Here is a 23,696-nt window from a genome sequence, read left to right as displayed (position 1 = left end):
AGGGGTCAATACTCTATCTATTGTGACATCTAACTGCCTCCCTGATTATCTCTTTTAACAAGATTTATTTTTGCTTTTGCTTTGTCTGAGATGATGATTACTACCCCTTCCTTTTTTTTAACTTCAGCTGAAAAATAATAGAGTCTGTTCTATTTTAATTCTGTGTGTTTACTTCAAGTGTGTCTCTTGTAAACATATTGTGGATTCTTGTTTCTAATCCTATTTTCTTCCATTTATTCTTCTCTCTCTTTTTATCCTGTACCTCCTCAAAAGACCATTTTGCTCTGACCATTGCCTCCCTTAATTTGGCTTCCCTTTTATCATTTCCCTCCCCTCTTCTTTTACCTCCTTCCCCTCCTATTGCCTTGTTGGGAAATATAGACTTCTATACACAACTTTGTGTGTATATGTATGTATATATACACACGAACACATATACACACATAAACATGCACATATTTTCTCCCTCTCTAAATCTATTCTGATGAATCAAGCACTGCCCACCTCACTCCCATTTTCTATTCTAAAACGTCCTTGTGCATCTCTTTTATGTGAGATAATTTTTTCCACTTCCCCCTCTCCCAGTGCATCTTTCTTACCCCTTCATTTTTTTTTGGGGGGGGGGGAGGACATAATCCCTATTCAATCAATTCACACCCATTCTCTTTGCCTAAGTAGATTGGTTCTGCTCTTGTTGTTATTGTTTTGTCATTTTAGTTCTGTCCAACTCTTCATGACCCCATTTGGGGTTTTCTGGGCAGAGAAACTGGAGTACTTTGCCATTTCCTTCTCCAAGAAGGTTCTAAATGGCCTAATGATGATCAAGTTCTTAGGAATTATATGTATCACTTTCCCAAATGGGAATGTAAACAGTTTTAATTTATTGAGTCTCATAATTTTTCATGTTTGCTTTTTTTATTTTTCTTTGGAATCTTGTGTTAGAATGTCAAATTTTCTACTCAACTCTGATCTTTTCATAAGGAATGCTTAAAACTCCCCAATTTCATTAAATATCCATCTCCCACCCCAGAGTTTTACACCTATTTGGGGGGAATAGATTACTCTTAGTTGAAATCCTGGCTTCTTTGCCTTCAGGAATATCATATTCCAAGACTTCTGTTCCTTTTATGTATAAGCCACCAAATCTTGTTTGATCCTGAGCCTCTATGATATCTGAATTGTTTCTTGCTGCCTGAAGTATTTTCTCTTTGACCTGAGAACACTGGAATTTAATTAAAATATTCCTGGGAATTTTGATTTGGGGATCTCTTTCTGTAGGTGATTAGTGGATTCTTTCCATCTCTATTTTGCCTTCTGGATCTGAGATACTGAGATGGTTTTCCTGGCTAACTTCTCAAAATATGATGTCAAGGCTCTTTTTATGATAATGGTTCAGTTAATCCAATAATTCTTAAGTTACAAATCCTCAATCTATTTTCCAGATCAGCTAATTTCTGGTGAGACATTTTACCTAGTCTCAATTTTGTTTGTTTTTTAAATTTTTATTTTATTGACTCTTGAGATATCTCATGGAGTCATTGCCCAATTCTAATTTTTGTGCCTCTTTTTCCATTTTCCCAATTCTATTTTTAAGGTGTTATTTTTTGTGCCTCTTTCACACAGAATTTATTCTTTTCATAATTTTCTTGCATTATTGTTATTTCTTTTCTAAATTTTTCCTCTACTATACATAGCTTTCTTTAACTTTTCCAAGAATTCTTGTTGGGCTTGTGTCCAATCAGTATTTTTCTACATCTTTCACTATAGGTATTTTCACAAAGTCTTTTGGATTTGTGTCTTGGTCTTCCCTGTCATCACAGTAGTTTTTTTTATGATCGAGTTCTTTTTCTATTGTTTGCTCATTTTTTCCACCCCATTTCTTGACTTTAAACTTCGGCTCTGATCACTTGGAGATGGGAAGGCACTATCCCAAGCACCAGGCTTTCTGGTGCTGCTGTTTTCAGAGCTAATTCTGAGTATCTGCAAGTTTTTAGTGCTTCCAAAGTGGTATGATCTGGGGAGAGATTTGATCACTGCTTTCTAATATGTGCTCTGATCATTACCCAGGAAGGGCTCTTGCTCCTCTTTCAGCCACAAGTGCTAATGTTCCTCTTGGTTCCTGAACTGTCACCAGGTCCCTTGTTCCCCTGCAGCTATAAGTGTTACTGTTCCTTTCTGCCTTGGAAATGCTCCCTTGTGATTGAATGATCACAAGCTCTCCTCTCCACCCTGGAACTGCAACCCAGAACTGTGTATAAGCAAGAGTTGCCAAACAGTGCCAGCTACTTCCAGTGCCAACAAAGGGTCCCCTATAATCTCCTTCTAAACAAAATGCCTACACACACACACACACACACACACACACACACACACACACACCCCTCTCTCTGGGCTGAGAGTTCCCAAAAACTGCTGCTATCACAGTTACCTCCAAAGCCTGCTGCTGATCTATGTGTACTCCAGGCTGACCCTCCACCCCAGTATTACAGACTTCTCCTGCTGATCTCCTGAACTGTCTTAAGCTGGAAGAATATCTTACCCTGATCCTTCACTGGCTCTGCTTCTCATAAATTTTATTTGAGGCTTATTTTAAAGTTGTTTGAATGATGTGATTCAAGACAATTCCAATAGACTTGTAATGGAAAATGCCAATCATAGAGACAGAACTATGAAAACTAAATGTGGATCCTTTTTTTGTTATTTGTTTGCTTGATTTTTTTTTTCCTTTCTCATGTTTTTTCCCCTTTTGCTCTGATTTTTCTTGTACATCATGACTATGGAAATAGATTTACAGGAATTGCACATGTTTAACTTATATCAGATTGTTTGCTGTCTTGGGAAGGGGAGAGGGAGGGAGACAGGGAGAAAAACTTGGAACACAGGATTTTACAAAGGTGAATGTTGAAATCTATCTTTGCACATATTTGGAAAAATAAAATGTTATTTTTTTTTAAATCACTTGTGAATAGGATTATGTGACTTGCCCAGAGTCACACAGCTAGGAAATGATAAGTGTCTAAGATCACATTTGAACTCAGGTCCTCCTAACTTCAGGGTTGGTACTCTATCCATTGCACTACCTAGCTGTCCCTCTAAATACATTTCTAAAACACTTTCATATTTACAAAGCACTTTTCCTAAAACAACTCTATGAAGTGTATAGTCCAAGTATTATTCTTCATATTTTATGGATAAGAAAACTGAGTTGCATGACTTAACAAGTTAGCCAATGTCAGAGCTAGGATTTGAATCCAGGTCTCCAGACTCTTAAGTCCAACATTTATTATACACACACACCACCCTTCCTCCACTGGTAATAATAGAATAGTGCCACATTCCAAGTGGGTTTCCTCTTTGTCTTTTGGCACTCTTGAGTCCTGGCCAAGATAATACAAGGAAACAAATGGAGCTCAATAAAACATTGGCTCCCTTCCTAGAAGGGTACCCACCTCCTAAATCCCCCTAACTCCAGAGACTCTGAAGATTCAAAAGAATTGGCACAAGGAAGGGAAACACCTATTTCCCTGAATCATCCACAGACAGTTCATTCCATATTGCAGAATGATAGATGAATGAATGAGTGAATGAACAAATGATTCAGCACAAGGGTAGCACTTACCTCTGTGAATCACAGACAGTTTACTATGTAAGTGCTCCAGAGCTCGAACAATCTTGGAATGCCATGAGGAAAAAAAAGGGGAAGGAAGAAAGAGAGGGATGAGTTATTCAAACATAAAAAGGCTTACTAGGTTACTTAAAGGGGAGAAGGGGCAATTCCACACTTTTTATTTAAAGGGGAAAGAAAAAGTGCCTCTGCTCAGCATCTACAGGTGACAACTCAGCAGTCAAGTTCAAACAAGGCATTGGGCAATTCTGAGACTAAAATAATGGGAACATAGAGTTAAGTGAGCTGGAAAATTATGGTGAAGAAGGTCAGGAATGCATTTGCTTTAAAATTATAAAGCACTCCAATTGCAAATCCCCAACATCCCAAGGTGGCGGGACTACTATGTCACTCATAAGCACATCTCCCACACGAAGAAGATTTTAATCCAAGAGCCAAGGACTTCATAAAGACCAATGGATGACTAAAAAATTGACCAGTCTAACGATTTAGAAGGCTGTGTCAAGCAGATCCAGGTCTTCCCTGTGATTGAATGATCGATCACAGCTCTCCTCTTCCAGGCTGGGATCCTCATCTCAAAGCTATATCTTGATAGGATTCTTGTGTTATGATGGCAAGCACCATCTCCTTGTTCATCCCCCACCCTTTCAACACCCCAAATTCAAAAGGGTAAAGAGAGCAACTCAGCCACTTACAGACACTGCTATTTCGCCTAGAATATCCTCTGGTATGGTCATCTCCTTCTCCAGAACCTTCTTATAAAATTTGTCCAAGGAGGTGTCCATCAGTTCCATACAGATCCATACATCACCCTGGTGGCAGCAGAGAATAAGGAAATCAACAGGAAAACCTTAATATTCCCTTCCCACTCCCAGTATCCCTCCAACCCCTACTCAATGTTAGGGTAGCTTTACCAAGCCACAGACCTGGCAGAAGTGACCATTGTTTCCAAGAAAAAAGAAAAGAGAGCTGGACCACAAATTATAAAGCCCTGGATTCAAATTCCACCTCAAACACTTAGTAGCTATGTGATCCTGGGCCTCTCTGTGCCCAAGCTTTCTTATGTATAAAGTGAGGGTGTTGAATTCAATACCTCTAAGATCCCTTCCAACTCTAACTCCATTAACTTATAACCCAAGAGGTAGTTACTATGGGATTTTATTCAATAACTATGTCACAGACTAATCAAGCTGTCCAGTGGATCTGGCTACAGTGGAAGAAGAGACTCAAATTTGTCTTACATACATATATTATATTATGTGTGCATGTATATATATGCAAATTATATTTCACACACACACAAACACTTATTTTGTTTGTACATAGTTGTTTGCATGTTGTATATACTCATCAAATGGTGAGTTCCTACTGATGTTAAGAACAGATCCAGGAGATCATTGTACACAGCAACAGCAAGATTATATGATAATCAATTCTGATGGACGTGACTGTTCTCAACAATGAGATGATTCAGGTCAGTTCCACTGATCTTGTGATGAAAAAAGCTATCTACACCCAGAGAGAGGACAATGGGAACTGAGTGTGTTTCACAACATAGCATTTTTACTTCTTTTGTTGCTGTTTGCTTGCATTTTATTTTTTCTCATTTTTTCTTCCTTTTTGATCAGATTTTTCTTATGCAGCAAGATAATTGTATAAATATATGCCTATATTCGATCTATATATATTTTACCATGTTTAACATATATTGGATTACTTGCCATCTAAGGGAAGGGTTGAAGGGAAAGAGGGGGAAATTGGAACACAAGGTTTTGCAAGAATCAATGTTGAAAAATTATTCTTGCATATGTTTTGAAAATAAAAAGCTTCAATAAAAAAAATTGTGAATTTCTTGGAAGTGGGAACTATTTTTGCCTTTCCCCAGCACTTAACAAATGTTTGCTGACTTAACTTGAGTTTCTGTTCCTCTGAAATTCCATTCATCCCCATGCTTCATCCACCCATACTAAGCATGGGGGAAACCCATAGTTTAATCAGATCTGTCTTCACCTCTCCCCCACCCCTCTTTTTACCTCTCTGAAAAGGGCCCCATAGAAGGTGACAGTATAGAAGCAGTCAACAGTCCTCATGGAGATATCCAGATCCATGAGAAGCCTCTTCTGTTCCTGAGTGTTCACAGTCGCTCGGATCCTCTGGGGAGGGAAATAACCTCTGAGTAAATCCTATTATTGGAGTCCATTGCACATCCTCTTAATGAGGTAGGATATGGGAGAAAGCCTGGCCACAGGCACTGTCAGATAGCTGTGATTATCAGTGGAAAGAAATACAATCTCCTCTGAAAGCCATCAATAGGAGAGAGCTGTAAACTCTCTTAGACCAGGGGAGCCCATTTCATCCGACCCATGAACAGAGAATTTCTTGAAGTTCTTTTCAGACCTGTGAGTCTTTTCATGACTAAGATCCCATTTTCCTACTATTTTTCAATATGAAAACCCTTCTTTCAGAACACTCCACCCTCTGGGCAAGGTTCATCTCAGAGCAGTAATAATTGGTGCCAGGTCAGGCAACAGGTCTTAATGCTCATACATCAGCCACATCATCTGACTCTGGGGCTCCATTTATTACCTTGACAGCCATGATGGTTCCACTCTGGGCGTGTCGAACTTTCTCCACTACTCCGTAGGCACCCCGACCCAACTCTGATATGGAAACTAAATCATCGGCTGCCACTTCAAAGTTCTTGAGGGACAGAAAAGAGAAAATCGGTAAGGGTCCAACGCCTGAACAATGCCCTCATCCCCAAGGAATACATATGGCTATTCTCAGCTCCCTCTCCCCTCATCAAGAGCCACCATCCGGCTATAATAAATATAATATATATACACATATATAATATGATACAACATAGGAAAACTTTAGCAGCTTAACCTTCTACAGACACAGCCAAAACCCTCACATGACCTCAGAGAGCCAACTGGACTTTATCCCCTTCACAAATGTCCAGACATTATCCTTGGGCTGACAGAAAAGTCCTTGTACCCCCTGGGAAATCAATGAGCTGGAAATCTAGTTGGTCTCATTAACTCTACCCTGCCCACAGCATGTGCCATCACACAGACAGAAAAAGGTTCAGGAATTTTTAAGTGATAATGAGTCAGATGCCGCCGGAATAAGGAAACACCATGATTGTTTACTCCAAACTACCGGTGTATTAACCACCAATCCAGATTTAACACATTCCAAGGATATTTTGTGTGTGAATATGGGATGTGTAAGAGTGTGTGTGTGTGTGTGTGTGTGTATCTTTTTGCCACCAACATTTAGTACAGGTGCTTAATAAATGCTTAATAAACTAGGTGTTTAATAAATGTTTACTGAAGGATTTTTTCTAAAAAGTAGAGACTGGTTGGAAGAAAAATTCCTAAGGGAAGGAAAACCATGAAGGATTGTTATTATCTCGTACATAATTGCCAACAATTTTCACACTGTCAATGGAACTATCAGGGATAGGAGAGAACAGCGAGGGTGAGGAGCTAGAGCAGCCCCTGCTATGGGAGAGAGGAATCCCCCTTCCATTCACTAGACATTATTCCCACTCATTCCACTGCCTCCAGGGAAACTCAGGGGGAAGCCTGAGTATTAGCAGCCACCAGCCTGGACTAGGGCTTAATTTTTGTCAGGTGAATGTGACTGGGGAAAAACTGAAGCAACACTCTCTCACTGCTGATTATTTCCTCCTCTCAAATTAAACATATAGCAGCAAACTGACAGTCTCAAGAAAAAGTTTGTTCTGTAAGTTTTCTTTTTGTTCTTAGAAATTAAAAAAATAACTCAATGCTAAGTCATTTGAATGGGGTTTTATAACCAAATGAGAACTACTGATTCAAAGGACCTCAGGATACCAGGAAACCTCTCAAATACCTAGATATCTCATTTGTGTCACCTCACAAAACTTCCTTCTCACATCCTGGAGGCAACAAAATGCTCAGAGACTGAAGGACCCCTCTTGTACCTTTAAACTTTATCTACTAGCAGCCTTAGGAAACTGTGTATACATATAAGTTATATACACACTGTTTAAAGTACTTAAAATGTTGGGTGTCTTATTCTAGCATGAAGGTCAGAACAATGGCTTTAAAAAAATGTCATTCTCCCAATTCTTCCTGTGCAACAAGAGAAATGTTTGGTTCTGCACACATATATTGTATCTAGGATATACTGTGATATATTCAACATGTATAGAACTGCTTGCCATCTCGGGGAGGGGGTAGAGGTAGGGAGGGGAAAAGTCGGAACAGAAGTGAATGCAAGGGATAATGTTGTAAAAAATTACCCAGGCATGGGTTCTGTCAATAAAAAGTTATAATTATGAAAAAAAAAAAAAGAAATCAAGTCAAAGGCCTCAACAAATGATACCAAAAATAAAAAAAAAAAAGTGATCCTCAATTTAAAAAAAAAAAAAAGATTTTTAATGCTGAAGCTCACAAAAAAAAAATAATAATAATAAAGTTTTGGGTATAGGAGCAACTAGAGCACCAACTCTGGAGTCAGAAGAACCAGAATACAAATTCAGCTTCGGATACTTACTAGATGTGTGATCCTGGGTAAATCATTTAACCTTGATTGCCTTCCCCCCAAAATAAATAAAAAACAAATTGTTGGGTGTGCATCTTAGAGGTTTTTAAAAAGGCTACTGTCCTGTTCCAATCACATTCATTATAAATCTTGTTTTATTTACATATCTTATTTTTTTTAAGTCATTTGTTTTTACAAAAGGATGTGGATAAATATGATTTCAAGGACATAGGAAGCTCCAAAAGAGGCACTTCCTCTACTAATAAAGTTGACACTTTCTCTGATACTTATAATCTTAAGCTATAGTATTAGTCTCCTTAGAGTTGAGATCTTAAACTACTTAGCAAGGTCACACATCCAGTATATGTCATAGGCCAGCTCTCTATCCATTGTGCTATGCTACCTGTCACATATATTTGTGGTTTCAAAGATTTAGAGCCAAAACACACTTCAAAGCTGATTCTTTTTACAAATAAGGAAACTGAGGTCAAGAGAGCAGCTTGCCTAAGATCATCCAGGGAGTAAGTGGCAAACCCAGAACTCAAGCACAGATCCTTTGACCCCAAACCCAGTACTCTTCTCCAATGCACAATTCTGGTCTCTTCCCCCACACTAGATCTGTGGCTGACAGGAAGAAAAGGTTAAGCTTTCTGAAAAGAAAGTAGCCAGTAGCTTAATGACCCTCCTATAATGAGGAGAAAAAATTAAGAAAAGAATTTAAATATAATAAGTTTTTAATCTGTTTCCTTTACTAAGATTTTTCTCTAAAGCCAATTTCCTAACAGACTATCAAAACCAGGATTAGAAATTGTTTTACCTTTGGCAAACAGTATTTAACCTGGTGTTCAAGGAACTAGGTGGCCAATGTAACCGTAATGAAGACTATCTCCCATTTTCTGTCTGTCTGTGTCTGTCTGTCTGTCTCTCTTAGTCTGTGTCTTTCTATGTGCATGTGTGTTTCTGTGTGTGCACATCTATCTTTCAGTCTTTGTCTTTATGTCTCTCTCTCTCCTCTATCTGTGTGTGTGTGTGTGTGTGTGTGTGTGTGTGTGTATGTGTGTGTTTCTCTCTGGTCTCTGTCTGACCTGTGTCTCTAATTCGCTGTCTCTCTTAGTCTGTCTCTATGTCTGTCCCTCAGTGTGCGTGTGTTTATTTGTGTGTGTAGGTATCTCTCAGTCTGTGTCTCTGTGTCTCCCCTCTCTGTGTATGTGTCTTTCTATGTCTTTATCTCTCTCAGTCTATGCCTCTGTGTCTGTCTTGTTTGTCTCTTGGTCTCTCTGTTTCTGTTTCCTCAGTCTCTCCCTCCCTCCCTCTTTTCTTTCCTCTCCTTCTCCTTCCTTCCCCCTTCTCCCTCCCTCCTTCTATCCCTCTCTCCCCCTTTTTCCTTCCCTCTACCATCTCTCTCCCTTCCTTTCTCCATCTCTCTCTCTCTCCTTCCCTGTCTTTCTGTGTGTGTCTCTCTCCTTCCCTCTTTCCTTCCCCCTCTTTCATTCCCTCCCTCTCTCTTTCCCCCTCCCTCTTCCTCCCTCTTTCCCTCTCCTTCCCTCCCTTCCCTCTCCTTCTTTCTCCCTCTTTTCTCTCTGTCTCCCTCCTTCCCCTTCCCTTCCTTTTTCCCTCTCCCCTCTCTCCCTTCCTCCCTCTCTGTCTCTGTTCCTATCTCTCTCTCCCTTCTTCATTCCCTCCCTTTCCTTCCCTCTCTTCCTCCTTTCTCTTTCTCTCTCTCTCTCTGTCTCTGTCTCTCTCTCTCTGTCTGGCTATCTCTCTCTCTCTCTCTCTCTCTCTCTCTCTCTCTCTCTCTCACACACACACACACACACAATCATTTGCCTATTGTCCCTTGCCATTAAAATGCCAGCTTCCTAAGGGGAGGGATCCTGTTTTTGCCTTTCTTTCTATCCCCAACACTTAGCATGGTGCCTGACACATTGTAAGTACTTAATAACTGTTTGCTTGTGTTAATGAAAGGGAAAAACATGAAGTAACACTACAGGAGAACAGGTAGAGCGGCACCATGAATAGAGTGCTAAGTCTACATTCATCTTCTTGAGCACAAAGCTCACCTCAGACACTTACTAGCTGTGTGACCCTGGAGAAGTCACTTTACCCTGTTTGCCTCAGTTTCCTCATCTGTAAAATGAGCTGGGGAAGGAAATGGCCAGCCACTGCAGTATTGTCAAGAAAATGCCAAATAGGGTCACAAAGTATCTGACAAGACTGAACAAAAACAAACACTGGCAGAGTAGGTTGGAGCCAGACTGTGGAGGGCTTTAACTGACATGTAAGAAGCTTGTGTTCTAATCCTAGATGCAATAAAGAATCATGCAAGATTTCTGAGGAGCGATGTCACAGCCGGCTCTGTTTTAGGAATGTCAGTTTGGCAGACAAGGGGGGAACGGCTATTTGGTCCAAACACTCAAAATGCTCATTAGAAACAATTTTTCCCTTCTTTTCATTGGAGAAAACTGGAATATTAAAGAAGTGGACCAGCCTGAGTGAGGAGCACAGAAGTGCTGGAAGAGCTCAGGAGATTACACATACTTTTGGCCAAACAAGCAAGGCAGGCTTGTGCCCCCAAGTGACAGCTGCAAAAGGCTGCACATGCACACACATGAACTAATAGAAACCTAGGTATAAACACTCAATTTTGCACAGAGAAAATGGACCCTTCCAGCAGGCTTTCTTTAGTTTAAAAAAAAAAAATTACTATGTCTACTTCTGCAAAGCAGTTACAGGAAGGTAATTTTTCTATGTCTGTTAGGGAGATAAGCCATACCATTAGTGAACTCCATTGGCATATATTAGCCCCACCCAGGAAACATCCAGTGTGGCAAGGGGGTGATCACAGCCTCAGGAAGAAGCCCAGTGACTCACATTACTCTACTACCTACTCAGCAAGCAGGCTGAGGAAAAGAGGCTCTGGTTTCCCCCAGAATGTATGACTTTAAAGGGCAGTTTTTCATGGATTTTTTTGGTTTTGTTTTTGTTGTTTTGGCTGAGACAATTAGGGTTAAGTGACTTGCCCAGCTAGGGCACACAGCTAGGAAGTGTCTGAGGCCAGATTTGAATTCAGGTCTTCCTGACTTCAGGGCTGATGCACCCCCTAGCTGCCCCTAAAAGGTAGTTTTTCAACACAGAAAGAAAACAAATTTTTAAAGACTTAACTCAGATCAACTCAGGTATGAGCCACAATTCCAGGAAACCTCTGGTAAAGCATACTATACATCTTGTAACAGAGATTGTGATAGATATGGGGTTCAAAATGAAACATTTTTTTGAACAAGATAAATGTAAGAATTTGTTTTGCTTGATTATGCATATTTGTTACAAAGTCGTTCTTTTTCTTTCTTTTTTGTTTCCTAATGGGAGATAGGAAAGATAGAAAATAGATATTTATTCATTGAAAAAACTTAAATTTTTTTAAAGGGTGGTTTTGGTTTTTGTTTTTCCAGTTCTGACTAATGTTTTATTTTGGGAATATCCAGTAGCCCCAGCCTGCCAAAACTTTAACAGAAAGTCAGCAGTTCCCTCCCTTAGCAGAGACAAGGGCACTATCCTCCTACAGAAAGGATCCACTAATTCAGTTCTACCATGGGTCTCCCGGATCTCAAGCTGCATGCATATACACACCTTCAGCTCCAACCCAGCCTTTATTATCATCAACATTCTCTCATGAAATCAAGGATTCATAACTAGATTTCAAGGGAGGATCTATGTACTTGTACTTGAGGGAAAAATTACATCTTCATTTCATAGAATTGGGTTTTTTTAATCCTATTTTATTTTACATATTTAAAAGAATTATTCTGAGAAAGGAGTCTAAGATTCAACAGACTTTCAAAGGGGTCAATGACACAAAAAAAGTTTAAGATCCTTTTATAGGCTATAGGTGTACCGCTTTCAGGTGTAACAGAGCCTGGACAGCTAATTCTGTAGCCTCTGGGAGATTCAGAATATCAAATTTCTCAATCAAATTCTTGTCAGGTTAGGCAAATGCAGGGGCATACTCTGGCACACAAGTTATTATATAATTCCTGGCAGTTTTCTCTCAAGTCTCAGAAGCCCCAGTAGAAGGCTTCTGAGAAGAGCAGGAAAAGGAAACATATCTACACCAAATAAAACAGACTTCCAGGATGCCCCCAATCCTCCCAAAAGAATCTTATACAGAGTATAAACTACTGATAACAACAGCAACAGCTGATATTATATAGTTCTTTAAGATTTACAAAGCACATATATTTCATTTGACCCAAAAATTCTTTGAAATAGATAGCAAAGATTATTATCAACCCCATTCTATAGATGTGAAAAATGAGATTCTAATCCAGGTCTTGCCTGACTATCAAGTTTAGTGTTTTGGTTTTATCTCCTAAGGACATCATACTGTCTCCTTAATAACTCTACACTCCACTGGCAAATCTCCATTTAAGACTTAAGGTCTTAGAGACAGAAGGTAAATATTCAAAAACCTATCCCTTCCCCCTCCAATAGAACCACTTAGAGATGCATCTATTCCAGAAAGTCTCTGTTAGTAACTGATGACCTGGGGATAGTTTGTGTAATCCACTCAAGCAAGGAAAGCCAAGTTCTCTCTCCCTAGCTCCCCAGTACCATCAAGTCAGCAGAAGGCGAGCGAGTCCAAATTCCATTCAAATTCGCACCTGCCCATGGGAAGGTAAGCAGTCAGATATAACTCTGATCCCATGCATAAGAAGGTCTATATATAGTCCCCCTGAACACAGACTCAAGCATTCCCTAGAGGATGCTGAACAGGGAGAACAAAACCCAAAAGCTATTTCTAGCCAATACATCAGCCTCCTGGAGCTAGGCAGAAAGAAGCTGCTTCGGGACCCAGCCAAGTACTCCTCAACCAATCCTCCCTGCCCTGACTTCTCTAGATGGGTAACAAGGCAGACCCTTGAGGTCCTGGGGTTTGGATTAAATTTATTTGGGGGGAGGGAGGGAAAGAATGGGAGAGTTACAATGATGGACTTGTCTTGCAGAGCTAAGAGGGCAGCCCTTTCAGCCCCTCACCACAAACTGGGTGGAGAGAGTTGGAAAAGGTCCCTGACCTTTCGTTATACAGTACTCCGTAGAGCAGAAGCCCCAGACGCTGCTTGGAAAAGCTTCCCCAGAAAACCTCAAACACCCTTTAATATTTGCTTACAGGGTCTCTACACACATCCTAGACAAAGTCCACGAGTCAAAGCCCTGGATAAATTGCTCATTCACTTAGAGACGGGGCCCTCGCCCTGTAACATGAATCACACCCAGGCAAGGAACACAAAAGCTGCTTCTTCTCTGCCCTCCACACCAGGGGGTCAGACAGCCAGGGACCCAGCACAGCTGGAGAAGGATGTTGATATTGTATCCTCCCCCAGCAAAGAACCAGTTCCTACAGAGGGTGAAGATGGTGGGGATCTTTCCAACAGAAAGGGGCTGCTTTGGGTCTGATGGAGGCCAAAAATTTCTCTTTGGGGAAGGAACTATTCAAACACTTCAACTCTCAAGTCCCAGGGGAGGGTACAGGAAAAAGTTATTCCAGAGATTTTTAAATGTCCATGGAGGTCATTGTTTGGGGAAAGCATATTTTGTTTTGGTTCTTTAAAGCTTTTCTTTTCTTGTCCCAAGAAGACAAATGTGACAAAAATAAACATTTTTACAGGTTAAAAAATGGCATCATATACCTTGTCACCAATTGTAATAAAGGTCCTAGAGTCCAAGTTCCTGGGAGGCCTGGAAAGACAAAAGAAAATCCCATGAGTCTTTTCACTGAGCATCCAAATGCTCAGTTGTGTCTGAATGTCATGATCAGAAGAAAACAAGACAATATAGATTAAAGATCTGAGTTTTCATCCCAGTTCTAACTCTCAATAGCTATGTGGCCCTAAAATCCTCACTTAATATTTCTGACCTCTGGAAAATGGAGATACCTATCTACTTTAGAAGGTCATTGTAAGTCTCAAATGAAATGATATATGTGAAAATATAATTTCAGAACATCGGCTAGTTGTAGCAATCACCAGAAAAGCCTCCCTACTCATTGAAAGCTGACACCAATATTTTACTCAAAAGGGAATGATCTCAGCCTAAATCACATTGCTACCTCACAATAAGTGGACAGACAGCTTATTGACTCAAAGATTGCAATGTCCCCCTCTTCTTTTTCTCCCCACTGGCTTATTTCAGGGTAAATAAAATACAATCTTATCTAACTTTTTTCATTCTAGTTCCAAACAATCTTTTTAGACTGTTCACTAATTACTTCTTCTCTCACAAACTGTGCACCTGCCAAACCAGCCAATTTGCTGTTCTCCATAAAGAACGTTCCATCTGCCTCCACTAGACCTTTTCTTTCCACAACTGTCGTGTTCCACCCCCCATGCCTGCAATGTTTTCTCACCTCAGCTCCATCTTGTAAAATCCCTAGAATTCTTTAAAAGACAGTTTAAGGCGCCATTTTCTCCAGGACTCTTTCAATTAGCGCTCTCCTAACTATCACAACCCCTAAAATTACTTTATCTAGATTGTGTGCATATTTATCTACATACACAATGTTCCCTTCCCCTCCTGTATAGTAAAGCATAAGCTCTTTGGGGGGCCAGGGATTGATGACCTTTGTCTTTGCATCTCCAGCATCTAGCACAATGCTAAACTACACACCGAACACTTGTTGAATTAACTGAAATACTTCTAGAGCCAAAGTGAGGGAGGGTACTGGATTTGAGTACTTTACAAGGAGTAAGGAGTGTGATAAAGCCTGACCAAATGGCCCTGAAAAGAGGGCTTAAAAGTCTGAATTAAAGGGTCTATTTCTGACTTCACAAAACCACATTTACATTTTCTCAAGAAGAGGCAACCCACTACCTATCGGGTCTCATACTCCCAATAAGAGCAAAGTGGTCATTTGTCACTGAGGTTAGTTAATCCAGCTCCCCATAATCCTCCAAAAACAGGCCCTGACCAATTACTACACTGGATGAGACAAGGTTCAGGGTCTCAAGTTACCCCATAAAAAGGTACACTTAGGCTTAACTGTGGTGGACTAAAAACATTTTGGCAGAGCAAAAGATATCAAGTGAAAACATTTCAGAGAGAAATGCCTCTCAGAAGATCACAGAGCATCATTCCAAAGGACAGGGCTAGTTAGGCCCATCTGCAAGTCCTTTCCATTCTTTCTGTCCATGCAAAGGGCTATTTTTCAGATGGGAATTATCAAGAACTAGCTTTCTTATACTATAAATTATTTGTAGATATTTCACATGCTCCTACCAATTTGGAAGCTTCCCAAGGGAAAGGCCTACAGAGCTTCGCTTCTCCTCCCACCAAGCACACACAAGATTCGTGTAGAACTGGAAAAGCCCTCCCCGATTATGCTACCACTTATGAAAACCCAAGATTGAGTATGTGGGAAAAGACAGCAACAAACTTACGTTGGGTTGGAGACGGGTGGCTTGTTGGAGACACATGATATTTTTAAATCCTTTCTGTTCTTGATTTTTCCTGGAAAACAGAAAAAAATTGAGAAATGAAATGAGAAAAGAAATGAAAAAAATTGACATTTCTTAAAGTTCATAGAAATCAGAAGCTCTTAAATTGGGGTGTGTACTTTAAAAATTTTTAAACTATATTTCAATGTAACTGGTTTATTTTCTAATCCTATATATTTTCCTGAAAAAAGATTCATAGGTTTCTCCAGACTGCAAAAAGGGGTTCAGGGTAGAAAAAATAGATTAAGAACCCCTGAATAGGAGGTAATAACAATAGCTGGCATTCACATAGCACCTTTGAGGTTTGCAAAGCACTTTGTTTATTTTATTCCATTTGAGCCTCATAACAACTCTGACAGGCAGGTACAAAGGAATTATCTTATAGATGAGGTTCAGAATTATGAAGTGACTTGCTCTATGACCAAACAAGTATCAGAAGCAAAATCTGAATCTAGAAAGGAAGATTTTGGTCAGGAACTTTCTTTCCCCCTCCACCTCTACCCCTACCCCCAGCAAGGACCATCTGCTGGTTAAAATTAGGAAACTAGAGTAGGAAGGTGACTTGATTCTCAAGGTCAATCTCAGAAGCTGGCCAAAGGGAGAACTATGTCCTCCTGAGTCTTTGTCCCCTGCTAACGCTCCGGGCCCATGCCTCAGGCATGAAGTAACTGGAGCCCCACAGCCCCTGTCAATCAGCTTCTCCACCTGGTCTGGCATTCTGGGGGCCAGGCAGCTGTCAACCTCCATCCACCTAGCTTGCCACAGAGACCCAGGACATGATCAGGCAGGCACAAGAAGAAAGAATCTGGCAGACTGACTGATGAGGGGGAACTACAGCATTACAGTCTTGTGAGATGATGCCATCTTTTTCAAAAGGCAGGAGACGCCATTTTCTTTCCAGCTACCCAAGATCAGAGAAGGCTTCCATGACTACATTAGCTTGGAGTCACCCTCAAGTGATGTTTACCAGGCAATATAGGGCTGCCTTAAGCTTCTACCACTGGAAGAGTCCTCAGGGCTTCTCTGCAATAGCTTATTCAGAAACTGAGACAAGGAGATTAACTCATTTATCCAAAGTTACCATAAAAGTTTTGTAGTTACTGAAATTTAAATCCCGGTGCTCTGAATGAAGAGCCAGCTCTTCCTATTATACCACACTGCCTCCATCCATGATTCCCACAACTCAGAGTTGGTTCCCTATTTCAGGGGACCCTCAGGCTAGCATTTCCAAGAATCACAGTTTCTCTCTCTCTCTCTCTCTCTTCTCTCTCTCTCTCTCTCTCTCTCTCTCTCCCTTCCTCCCTCTCTCTCTGTCTGTCTATCTCTCTCTCTCTCTCTCTCCCTCTCTCTCTCTCTCTCTCTCTCTCTCTCTGTCTCTCTCTCTTTTTCTCTGTCTCTCTCTGGCTGTCTGTTTGTCTCCTCTCTCTCTCTCTCTCTCTCTCTCTCTCTCTCTCTCTCTCTCTCTCTCACACACACACACACACACACACACACACAAAACTCCCTCAGATCAAAACTTTTACATATTTGATCAAAAACAACTCCACCTAACATCAAGAAAGTTGAGTTCTCTCCCCTGAGAGAGGATTGTATTAATACATTTTCCTCCCAACCTGCTATCCCCCACCCCTCTAAGAACCTGATCACCAGCACATAGCTATTCTCTCCCAAGCTGGAGTTCCCTATAGAAATGAATTATGAGGAAAGGCCACTTCTGAATTCCTGGAATGTGCTACATAGAAAAAGCTTCAAGTTCAAAAGCTTTCCAGAGATAAAATTGATTTAAAAACTCAGGTTCACTAGATAAGCAATAATAGAACTTAAAGTTAAAACCTTAAAGTAAGAGAAAAGAATCTACCATTTCTATTACCTGTTCACTTAGTGACTTGGTGGTAGATATAATCTTTGTGCTTGTTTTCCCCATGTGTAAAAAAAAAAAAGTCCCATTTGCTTAAACGATGACCTCATTGAGGTGAGATGGGGGAGGAGTGAAGAGAGAATGAATGAGTCAAAGAATGACTCAAATTTTGTGATTCAGGTCCTCAGAAGAAAGGTATTAAAAAGTACACTTTTTTCAGGAAAAAAAGTGGAAGGAGCCAGAGTTTCAGTAGCTCAGCCTTCATACAGACAGACCACATCCTCCCAAAATATTTCTAGATACAATCACTTCTATCCAACACTAGAATAAAAGAGATCCCTGATGCTGAGGGGAAAAAAAAGCCATTGTTGCAATAAAAGAAAGGCTATGATCCCTTACTTTGGAGACCTAAGGCTCAAACACAACTTATTATGTCATTAAAAAAAAAAAAAAAAGACTGAAGTTCCATCCTCCAATGGGGGACAGCCATGAGTGGAGCCATTTTGGGACCACCAAACAAAGCTTTCTGCTTTCTTCTCTAATGAAGTCCCTAACACAGTCACTGAATTATTCTTCTGGACTCTGCAGTCTCCATTAGAAATGTGAATGCTACAAGACTAATTAAGTAGGATATTAAAGGGTAATACAGAGGGAAAAGAAGGGAGGCAAGACCAGAGTGGAAAAATACCACTATAAGAATTATTAGGCAATTTAGAGCTGCCTTAAGGTCTACCACTGGAAGAGTCCTCAGGGCTCCTCTGCAATAGCTTATTCAGAAACTGAGGCAGGGAGATTAACTCATTCACCCAAAGTTACCATAAAAGTTTGTAGTTACTGAAATTTAAATTCGGGTGCTCTGATTGGAGAAGCAGCTCTTCCTATTACACCACACTGTCTCCATCCATGATTCCTATAATCACAGCTATTATGCAGACTCCCAGCAACAAGCCATTTTAGTTTGGTGTTTTTTTAATAATCCGTTTTGACTGAACAAGCATTTATTAGGTACCTCCTGCCTGGCACAAGCTTTGTGCTGGTCACAAAAAGACAAAAACTGAAAATAGTCCCTGAGCCCAAGAAGTTTACAAATGAGTCATTTTCCCGGGTTTCTGCAGCTATGAGAAACCTACATATTCTAATATGGAGAGGAAAAAGTGGCTCAGTTTAAATCCCTCAGGATCCAACATCCCAAATTACCAAAGTTTTCATTTGTCTAAGGAAATAAACGATTATCTTGTACAGTCTTAAGACCCATTTCTTCCATGAAACTGAGATTAAGCAACTTGCCCCAAGATACACAGACAGTCAGTGCCAGTGGCAGGATTTAGACCCAGCACACTGTCCCCTATACCAATGTGTGTGTCAGTGTCATGTCCCCAAACATTCTCAATTTATGGAGAGTCAGGATTCTATATTATAATTTGTTCTCGAGATCTCATTCAAGGGCATCAAACATTCATTTGATGAATGCGCTTGTGTGGAGGTGTTCAAAGTCCCACGATCACCCCAGAAGCACAGCTAATCCTCAGATACAGACAGGAAATTTTGCCAGAGACTTAGTGTGTCCCTCAGGTCTGCTACCTGTCCCTCTCAGTCTGAGGCACTAGAGGTCGCCATGGCCTTGGAATTGTGGTTGGACCCTGCTTTCCCCAGGCAGTTGGGGACAGGAGAGCCACCAAGCACCCCCAAGTTCTTCTCAGCTCCTTTACATGAAGTTCACACTAAAAAAAAAGTCTATCCGGAGCATCAGTGTTGGAACCATGGTTGTCAAGGTTAACTTTCATAAGGAATAAACAATTACAGAGAAGCAATTACAGTCCAATTCAGTTCAACAAATATTTATTAAGCACCTACTACATTCAAGTAAGTCTTGACTCAGAGAACATTGGAAAGCCTTTGGAGTCAATGGCTTTCTATTATCTATTATCCTTAGATCCAAACATAAAATCCTTTAGCTTTTGTCATTGTTCAGTCATTTTTCAGTCGTGTCTGACCCTTAGTGACTCCATTTGAGGTTTTCTTGGCAGAGATAGTGGAGTGGTTTGCCATTTCCCTCCCCAGCTCACTTTACAGATGGGGAAACTAAGACAAGCAGGATTCGCAGCAATTTGCCCAGAATCACATAGCTAGTAAGTGTCTGATGGTGGATCCAAACTCAGGAAGATGACTGTAGATCCTGCATTCCATCCACTGTGCTACCCAGATGTCCTTTTAAAGTCTTTAGCCCTTCCTACCTTTCCGTCTTCTTATACCTTAATCCCCTTTTAAAAAGTCAGTCTTCCACTGCATCCTTATATCTTGCCATTGGAGCCAGCTGAGCTCTAGAGAGAAAATTGAGGGAGGTGATCTTGCACAGCTCCCCTCACTTAAATTCAGTACAGTTGCATGTCATGCCATCTCCTCCCTGATGTCACAGTCCTCTTTGAGAACAATCACCACAACCACATTAATCCTCTACATTTACTATAGGATCTCCTTGGGCTCCAATGGAATACCCCATTTCCCTCCTGACTCCAGGCATTTTCACTGGCTATGCCCCAAACCTGGACTCTTCTGCCTCCTCATCTCTACCTCTTGGCTTTCCTCAAGTCCCAGCAAAAATTCTTCCTTCTGAGGGAGGTCTTTTCCAAGCCTCCTTAATTTTACTGCCTTCTCTCTAAAACTACCCCTCTCTTTATCCTCTTACATACTTCATTTTTACATAGTTACTTATATGTTGTTTCCTCCACTAGACTTCTAGCTTTTTAAGTATAGGAACTTGTTTTTGTCTTTCTATGGCTCTGTAGAGATTAGCACAAGGCCTGGCTATATAAATGCTTTTGGACTCACTGGGTTCAAATGTGAACTCTGTTACTTATGATTTACCCAATCTCACAAAAAGAGGGTCTTTTATCTATAAAATAAGGAGATTGGATCACATGGTCTCTGAGCCCCCACCTAACTCTAGATCTATGACTCCAAGACAATGTGCAGGGGTACACAGTAGATGTGTCCATTTTGTAACATATTAGAAACAAGGAACTAAAAATTGGCATAAGATTGTCAAAGAAAAGTCTGAATGAAAAAGATGAGTTGGCTACATGGGAGAGGGAGGGTTAACTGCTAAACATCCTGCGGCTCTCCTCCCCACATCAAGAGGAATCAAGGCAGGCCTCCAGCACATTTTGTGGGGGACTTAAGGAGGAAATGGGCAAAAGTCATGTAGGATGGGCAGCCACAGGATGGGCAGTGAAGTCAACAGAGCAATCCCATCAATGAGATCACAGAAAACAATAAGAGTAGTAGCTAAAAACATATATAGCCCTTAAGTCAGGAGGACCTGAGTTCAAATCTAGGAGGACCTGAGTTCAAATCTATCTTCAGACACTTAACTAGCTGTGTGACCCTGGGCAAGTCACTTAACCCCAAATGCCTCAGCAAAAAATCAAACATATATAGCACTGAGCTAAGTGCTTTACATTTATTATCTCCTTTGGTCCTTCTGGAAGGAAGGTCCTATTATTATCCCCATTTCACAGATGAGGGAACTGAGGCAAACAGAGATTTAAATAGTTTACCCATAATCACACAGCTAGTAAGTGGCTGAAAGGAATAATGCTGTAAAAAATTACCCTGGCATGGGTTCTGTCAATAAAAAGTTATTAAAAAAAAAAAAAAAGTAAGTGGCTGAGGCCTAATTCAAACTTAGGTCCTCCTGATTCCAGGCCCAATGTTCTATCTGCTGTGCCATTTATATGTCCTTACATCACTCAGCTGCCCACAATTCTACTCTAGGTCAGCACACTGACCTAGGCACAAAAAGCACAAAAAGATGAACCAGGAGAAGCAGCAGGATATATAGTAAAGAACAAGCTTGAGAGAACAAGAAGAAGCCCTGAGTTCAAATCTCACTCTTCTGTTCTCTAGCTTTGTGATTATGAGCAAGTCATATAGTTACCTAGTCTATAAAAATGAGGATAATGCTACTAATTTTATCTTGCAGAGCTGCTTCAAAGGAAGCATTTTACATAATTTATAGTAACAGGGGATTAGACACATGGAAAATAAGAGAACAAGAAATCAGAATGAGAGAAGATACAAGGAAAGTTGAGGAATTGCTAGATAGATCTACAAGTCAAGACAAACAAGCTTACTGACATTATGTTATTTAAATAGATTGTATTACACAGTATTACTATTTACATCTTAAAAGCACATAGTAATACTGATAAGAAGAGCTCAGGCTCTTTGACTTCAAAGCAAATGCACAGCAAAACCTTTCTGAGAACCAGAGATGCTAAAAGAATAGGCTCAGAAGTGAGGTCATATGTGACACTCTCCACTAAAAACTTAAAGAATCCAAAGGATTTAAGGAGAGCAATTAAATTCCACAGTAATGACACTGTAACAGAAATAATTTACCACTATTTGAAACTGGGCTCTGCTGTTTTTTGTTCAGTCATTTCAGATTTGTCTGATTCTTAGTGATCCCATTTGGGGTTTTCTTGGCAAAGATACTGGAAGTTTGCTACTACTTTCTTCGGCTCATTTTACAAATGAGGAAACTGAAGCAAACGGGATTAAGTGACTTGTCCAATATCACTTACTGAGGTAAGATCTGGATTCACGTTGATGAGTTTTACTGATTCCAAACCTAGTGCTCTATCCACTGTACTGCCCAGCTGCCCTGGGTTCTACTATAACTGATAATAACCTCAGGGGATAGTTCAACCGAAATCCTAAAAAGAACCCCTCTATAGCATACCTGACTACTCTGAATGTATCCAAAACTTTGTCCTCTTTTCGATCTCATCAGACTCTCATATCTATCTATCTAGCCCTGCTCTCTCTTCTGAACTCCACTTCTATATCAGTCAGTTGACTAGCATTTATTAAGCACCTACTACATGCCAAGCACTATGTTAAATGCTGAGGATAGAAAGAAGGAAGAAAAACAACAAACCACAGTCTCTGCTCTCAAGGAACTCATAGACTTAGCCAGGAAACAACACACAAACAACAATGTGTACAAACGAGATCTATGTGGAACAAGATGCATACAAGATAAATTGGGGGCAGTCTTAGAGGTAAGGTAGGACTAGGCAAGGCTTCTGGGAAAAGGGAAAATTTTAGCTAAGATCTGGAGGAAGTCAGGGAAACCAGGAGGCAGAGATGAGAAGAGAGCATTCTAGGCATGGGACACAGCCAAGGAACATGTCTGCAATTAGGAGAACAGTGTCATGTGTGAGAAACAGCAAGGAAGCCAGGGTTACTGGATCATATAGTAAGTGGAGAAGAATAAGGTCTAGGAAGACTGGGAAGGTAGGATGGACTTTATAAGCCAGAGGATTTCATATCTGATCCCAAAACTGATAAGGAACCAATGGTCTATCAAATATTTCCAATTTGATGTCCTTTAGGTAAACTCATTATCTTTTCCTTAAAGTCATTTCTCTTCTCTTGGTTATTTTTGTCAAAGGCATCATCATGCATTCAGTTACTTATGTTTGCAACTTAAAGTCAACTTCAGATTTTCACTTTAATTTTGATAAAGTAAGTGTCTTTGGAGGTTCGGGGTTTAAATCCTGCCTTTGAAACTTATTACTTGGATAACCATAGGCAAGTGCCATATAGGTCTCAATTTCTTTATCTATAAAATGAAAAGGTTAAACTAGAAGGCCTCTGAGATTCTTTTGAGTGGAGATCTCTGATCCTTTGACTCCCATATCCAATCAATTGTGATGTTTTATTGCTTATTCTCCCTCCCTCTTCCTTAAATCTGTCCTTTTTTCTTTACTCATACTCCAACTCTCCAGTACAGATAGGTCCTTCTTTTTGCATCTAATTGAAACTCTTGCCTTTTTTTTTTTTTTAATTAGAGGCAATCAAGGTTAAATACCTTGCCCAGGTATTACACAGCTAGTAAGTATCTGAGGTCAAATTTGAACTCAGATTTTCCTGACTCCAGAGCCAGTACTCTGTACCACCTAGCTGTCTTCCCCTTGAACTCGTGCAATAACTTAGCACTCTCCTTAGACTCCAAACAGTTTTTATCTTCTTCAAACTACTCTCCACTTCATTGTTACCAAAAGCTCGACTTTGCTATAGGACACACAATGCACTGGAAATTGATAACACAAATGTGCAATATATACAACAAATATATAGCAGTGACACTGCAGAACAAACTATACAACAAGTTTAAGAAATG

At 40.3% G+C, this 23,696-nt stretch overlaps 1 protein-coding gene across 2 annotated transcripts in view; it reads right to left on the bottom strand.

Moving 5' to 3' along the window:
- The window catches only part of MAP2K3 (mitogen-activated protein kinase kinase 3), a 79,127-nt gene that overhangs the window by 15,139 nt on the left and 40,292 nt on the right, over positions 1–23,696 (bottom strand). For both annotated transcript variants that reach the window (XM_051999642.1, XM_051999649.1), the window contains exons 2-7: positions 15,592–15,661; positions 13,846–13,894; positions 6,212–6,325; positions 5,659–5,778; positions 4,321–4,437; positions 3,620–3,671 (exon numbers count right to left, since the gene is read on the bottom strand). In XM_051999642.1, coding sequence (XP_051855602.1) covers positions 3,620–3,671; positions 4,321–4,437; positions 5,659–5,778; positions 6,212–6,325; positions 13,846–13,894; positions 15,592–15,661 — 522 coding nt within the window. The remainder of the gene's footprint in view (positions 1–3,619; positions 3,672–4,320; positions 4,438–5,658; positions 5,779–6,211; positions 6,326–13,845; positions 13,895–15,591; positions 15,662–23,696) is intronic.

The sequence above is a fragment of the Antechinus flavipes genome, chromosome 1 (assembly GCF_016432865.1).
Source record: "Antechinus flavipes isolate AdamAnt ecotype Samford, QLD, Australia chromosome 1, AdamAnt_v2, whole genome shotgun sequence".
Lineage (NCBI taxonomy): Eukaryota > Metazoa > Chordata > Mammalia > Dasyuromorphia > Dasyuridae > Antechinus > Antechinus flavipes.
The sequence above is the reverse complement of the archived record's forward strand: the minus strand, read 5'-3'. Positions and strand labels throughout refer to the sequence as shown.